Source organism: Achroia grisella, unplaced genomic scaffold, assembly GCF_030625045.1.
Source record: "Achroia grisella isolate CSIRO2021 unplaced genomic scaffold, CSIRO_AGI_Agris_v1 utg1433, whole genome shotgun sequence".
NCBI classification, from domain to species: domain Eukaryota; kingdom Metazoa; phylum Arthropoda; class Insecta; order Lepidoptera; family Pyralidae; genus Achroia; species Achroia grisella.
Genome location: NW_026712632.1, coordinates 1,008,443 through 1,014,442, shown reverse-complemented (window position 1 = coordinate 1,014,442; position 6,000 = coordinate 1,008,443). Strand labels below are relative to the sequence as shown.

The 6,000-nt window shown below is 33.2% G+C and overlaps 1 protein-coding gene across 1 annotated transcript; it reads left to right on the top strand.

The window, feature by feature from the left end:
* The first annotated feature begins 2,864 nt into the window (after positions 1–2,864).
* On the top strand, positions 2,865–5,854 carry LOC131855498 (uncharacterized). Its single transcript, XM_059206778.1, has 3 exons — positions 2,865–2,937; positions 4,010–4,784; positions 5,654–5,854. Exons 1-3 carry the CDS (start codon positions 2,865–2,867, stop codon positions 5,760–5,762), a joined length of 957 nt encoding a protein of 318 aa, XP_059062761.1. The 3' UTR covers positions 5,763–5,854.
* Positions 5,855–6,000: the final 146 nt, after the last annotated feature.

Genomic DNA, 6,000 nt, shown 5'->3' with positions numbered 1-6,000 from the left:
AGTTTAAGAGCTCTCGAAACTTTGATCTGGATGGTCTTTCTGTGATGGGGAGGGATTTTTTTTAATGTATGATAATGATACACCCGCCTGCGCTAGCGGTTTACGCTGGCGGTGCACCAGTGGAGGATGATGAGGTCAGGTCAGTTTGCCCATCGTGATTAAATAACCAGAAATTAACCACGATGGTTTCCAGGGGGAACCGCGTGGAAGTCGACCTAACATGGTACATTGCTAGCAATGGGGCCACTAGACTAGACTTAGACTAATAACCCCATTGTTGCAATGTAACAGGTTGTCCTCCACGTACCCCCTGGAAACCATCGGGATAAATTCATAATGAATTTACCACGATTAATTAACTGACCTGATCTCATACTCATCTTATCATCCTCCACTGATGACTGGCGCCCTGCCACTGAAGACTATTCAAGACTAAAAGCACAGATAACATGCTAAAAGTATTTTCTAAATCAAACCAGTACCTGGAGTAGTACCACATCGAAATCTCACGAATAGGTCTTTATAAATATTACTATAGCTTTTTAATGTAGAGATGTTGACACATCTCAGACGTTATCACATCATCAGAAGTTACTAACTTCAGTTGCGGTGAATTCGGCCAACTCGAGTTGCAACAATTCAACTGGTAAATGAACGAATCAAGTGAAAGAGCGAGAACATGATTCTGTCGTCGAACCGACAATGACATGAAATTTTCCTATCATTTCATATCATACAATTTTTACTCGTCACAAATGTTTCAATATTGGTTTGAAGTCGTTATCAGTTTTTTTTTCGCATTTTCGTCCGGTTATGTTATAATTAAAATGATTATGCGTTCCATAAGTCCTTCCGCGGCTTTGAAGTGCCATTTCTACTCGCCCCCAATGATTCGGTGAAGCTTTCAAGGCTAGCTGCGGCCAAAAAGTCGAGTCAACTCGAGTTACCTGAAAATAGTTATGTTTATTACGAGTTAGCACATCTCTATTTTAATGCACGCCATCTAGCGAAAAAACTGAGAAAAAAGCGGTACTATCATCGAGAAACTTTACACGTGTCGTTTTTTCCTTTGACTAGCGCCGCGGTCTTTGTCGCTCTAGGCGGCTTTTCCTTTGGACACACGCCGAAAGTACCGAAAACCACGCCGTGCCGAACCCACTGCGCCGGACGAGAAAACAGTGACACAATGTAGGTGGTCACAAATTATAAAAAATATATATAATGTACATTAATACGTGAAGTAAAAACTTTATAGGTACATTATGAAAAGTGTGAGATACTTTACCATTGATGTAATACGTGCCCACATTTGTTATTTTAATACTCCAATAAAGCTTATTATGTGTATAATAAATAAGTAGGTGATAATTGAAGAATTCGTTAATAATAATAATGTTTTTATAGAAAAACTTTAAATCCATAGCACTGACAATATTATCTAATTACGCTAATAATGAGTGTGTAGCGATTTCTATGTTGATTTCGCATGTCTCTTACTTGCTATTGTGTAATTATTTATATAAAATAAACATTTATTAAAAAGAGCAACACAAGTTTCTTGTGATGAATCTGCATTTCGAATGAGTGGTAGAATCAAAATATGACTATTCAAAAGTGCTTGTAATGAGTTTATGTGAATAAAGATTATTTCTACTTCTAAAATTATCTTGTCATTTATGGTGTTTTTGTATATAAACAAATAAACTTTATTCATTACAAGCACTTTTAAATAGTCGTATTTTGTTGGACTACCACCCTTTCGGAACGCAATTTGCTCATTACAAGGAGAATGAGAAAACTTGTGTGTTGCTCTTTTGAATAGATGTTATTAAAAATAATTAATTACACAATAGCAAGTAAGAGGCATGCGATAATCAACATAGAAACGCATTAATACTGAGTGTAATCAGATAATATTGATAGCGCTATGATATTGAAGTTTTTCTACAAAAACATTATCATGTACAAACTGTTCAATTTTAGAAGAGGTGTTTTTAAATTAAATTTAATTATTTAATGAAAATAATCTTTAATGCAATTTTCATTGAACTAAAAGCTGTAATATATATCTTATTATAATTAAATAATTTGATACAAGACAAAATATATAATAAATTAAAAATTCCTTTTTTTTTTCATTTGACCTAATTCGCTCCACTGGGACTCCGCTTTAATATCGCCGACTACATAATTTTCGCACCGATATATTTTTATTTTTAAATTCATTTCATATTCGGCAGCCGAACTGAATACTTGTGCATATTTTTTTGACTATTAAATAAATACATTGTGTAATTTTACAATATTATTTAGATAATATATTTAATTATTCATATTGCGTGTTATTAAAAATCATTACCAATGGTAAGTATAACTAATTTGTGTAGGTATACCCTATTTACAAAATACAGTTCTCCATACATTTCTATTATATTCAGATCCTTGAATAAATTATTAATTGTTAATCATAAGTCCACGTGTTTACTAAATAAAAGTATTTCTTTCATTTTGGAATATGTCGCAGTTTTGCGACTGTATTCCCCTCTTCTTAGTGACTCCTTTTAATTTTAATGTGTTACAAAAAATATTCAATATCCCGTTTATATATGTACAATTATTAAATATATGATATACTGATATATTTTTTGTAGAATGTATTTATTTACGGAGCGTAATTAATTTTGCGTAGTAACTACGTCACTTCCTTTATTTCATTCATAAAAAAATATATTTAATGCCGGAACGGAAATGCACGGCTGGTGAATTGAGAATTGAAAAAATCAATTACGTAAACATTAGGGAAAATGGATTTTAAGTTATACGCATGTAATTTAATATGATATTGTTGTGAATTTCAGTTGAAAATGTTCCCGTCCAAACCTGTGGTTGACTATATGGACGAAATTTTTAGATTATTTCCAAGGACAACAGAAAATGGTAAGTTACTCATTCGAATAACATTAATTATCTTATCTGTAGTGAGTAAAAAAATCTAGTTCTTTTGTTTGGTTAGAAATAAAAAAAAATAAAGCCAAAAACAAAGAGGTCCAGTTATTATTCGCACAAAAAAATCCCAATAAACATGTATCTCTCAAACCCTACTTCGGATGAAAATATCATTTCACCGAATTATCGTCACGCTAGATTACATAAAGTGGTATATGTTGATTTTCCAGTATAATAGTCTTTTCTTGGATACTATCTGTTAGCCCCAACGCCACTCGCATAGAAATATCTCGTACTGCAGTATCATATAATTATTCGTAACTCATTAAAACATAACTTGCGATACATTCCGATGTTTTTCATATAATTTATTTGCTACAATTTTTTTTTTTTAATTTTAATTTTCCCAACTAAAAGTTATGTTTTCTCTAAACACCACATATTGCATAAGCAGCCAGGGACATATTATTAACATATAAAATGTTCTCTATCTGGATGTCTTTCACATATTTATTAAATAATTTTATAGCCAAATACATGTTGTTTATGTATACTAAGTTTTACTTTAAGGGATGAGTCTACTTGTGTTCTAACTGGGTGCTTAAAATACAGGTAGTATCTATGGCATGCATGGCTGTTTCGGTATTGTCTTTGATTATAGTTTATAAAAATTAAAGAAAAAATTAATCAAGGCAGAGTTAGTACTTTGTATCCTGAACAACTGATAAATTATATTTAAATATATTATCTTCATAGGAAAATACCTTGAACAATACAAATAAGCATGCTCAAATTTTAAATTCTAAATTCAATAATAATTTATTCATTTATGACATTTTAGCTGCTTATTGATGTCAAGTTTTTTGTAATATTTTTTCCCTACCATCCAGTCCAGTATATGGATGCAATTGAGAAAAACCAACAAGAAACTCAAGTTTTTAAAACCGAGTCTATGTATGTCTAACATTATATAAAAAGCCTGCATGGACAATTATGTTATGCACATTTGTTATTTAAGTTTTAAGTATTTGTAATCTGTTACATGTCTTAATTTATTTTTCAGACTTACTCTCATCACCACCCACATACAGTACCAGCTTTCTATCTTCTCCAATAAGCTCAGGCGCTGTCAACAGATCTTCCAGTTCAGCTGATTCCACATCCCCCGAATCATTTCCCCATATTTCCAATTATCAATCACCTGACTTAACAATTGCACATCAAAGCACATCCCCTGATACTCCATTTATACCAAGATACCGTCCTATTGTTGGTAGAAAATACCCAAATACCAAACAGCCAGCCTATCATGATGTAGTGGATACACCTGCATATCCCAACACATGGGACAGAGACCAGGAACTGGCTATCTGGCAAAACGATGAATTCACATTCTCCCAAACACCACCAAATAATCCCATGTTTCATGAGCTAAGGAATGTCACACCGAATACATACTATGAACTTTTTCCACCAGAGAAAAAATTCGAGAATAAAACTCCTGTCAAATCTAGACATCCAGTCAGTTCTTGTAATACATCACCAAATTTCTCCCAAATGAGTGAGATGTCTCCTCGTCGTTCTCCCATCATTCCAAGTCCAATACGATCCAATGCCATTGCTATTTCACCAATGTACAGTGTGGCTCGCTCATCAAATTCTCCCTCAGGCGATACAAAAGTGTGCACATTTTGCCGGAAAAATGGGGAAACTCCGGTCGTGTATATGACGCATACTGTTAAGGAGAAAATTGGGAATACCTTTATTGTAACCTGTCCCATTTTAAGATCACATGTTTGCTCAACTTGTGGTGGTACAGGGGATAATGCTCATACTATGTAAGTTAATAACAATCATTATTTCATTTATAAATGTGAAAGCAACTGTCTGTCTGTCGCGCTTACACGCCAAAACTACTGACTCGCTTAAATGAAATTTGGTATACAGACTCTCTAAACCCTGAGAAACACTTTTTTTTTCATTAAAAAGCCTATAATGATATAGGCTTTTTAATGAAAAAAAAAAGTGTATACCGATGTGTATGTGTAAAATAAAATAGAGAATTAAAGTTTATATAGATATTTTTTAAACTAGAATGATTAAACTTTTATTTGGTCAAGGAACTATTCTACGTGGACGAAGTCGCGGGCACAGCTAGTTAAAATTATAATAGGTATGCAGTCACGACTGTTATCCCCGATGGGGTAGTTAGAGCCATTGTCAATTGTTGACATTATGGTGAACGCAAAGTTATGCCCAAATTTAACTGGGTATATTTGAATGCAGCGTAGCAGGTGGTCATGCTACGCCCATCTCTTGGAATATAATTGCATATTATCCTAGTTTCCTTCACTGGAAAATTGATTATCTTTTATGCATTATAATGGAATGGTGTACAGTCTACGCTGGTGGGCCACCAGTAGACGATGATGAAAATGAGGTCAAGTCGGCTTGAAGTTTCTGGTTCATCCTTTGTAGCTGAATCTGCATTAAGTATAGGAATTGAATAAACAAATGACTATTCAAAAGCTCTCATATCATGTTTATTTGAATAAATATTTTATTTATAATATAATAATATGAATAACCAACATATATATATAAAAAATATATTGAAATGTGCAGAATAAACGCTTTATCTTTGTGTGTTAAAGTTATAATAATAAATAAATAACTAATACACTAATTCTATTTAATTATATTACAGAACCTACTGTCCAGTGCTTCGCAATAGAAACAACGGACAACCACTACAGTCCACCACCATAACGCTGAAAAACACACGCATCAAGAGCAACGGTAGAAAAAGATATTAATTTTATTGTCTATGACAGCTTATACAATTAATTTACTAACTGCATACTCTATATCCAAAGATTATATTATGTGCCAAGAATGTCATTGCATCTAAGGGACCGTTCAAGTATTACATAAGCACTAACCCCCGGTGGGGGTAAAGAGCCCCCACCGGGGGTTAGTGCTATGTAATACTTGAACTTTTGCTTATTTTGGATAACATGGGGTGTAGGGGAGTCTAGATGATGATTATATCAT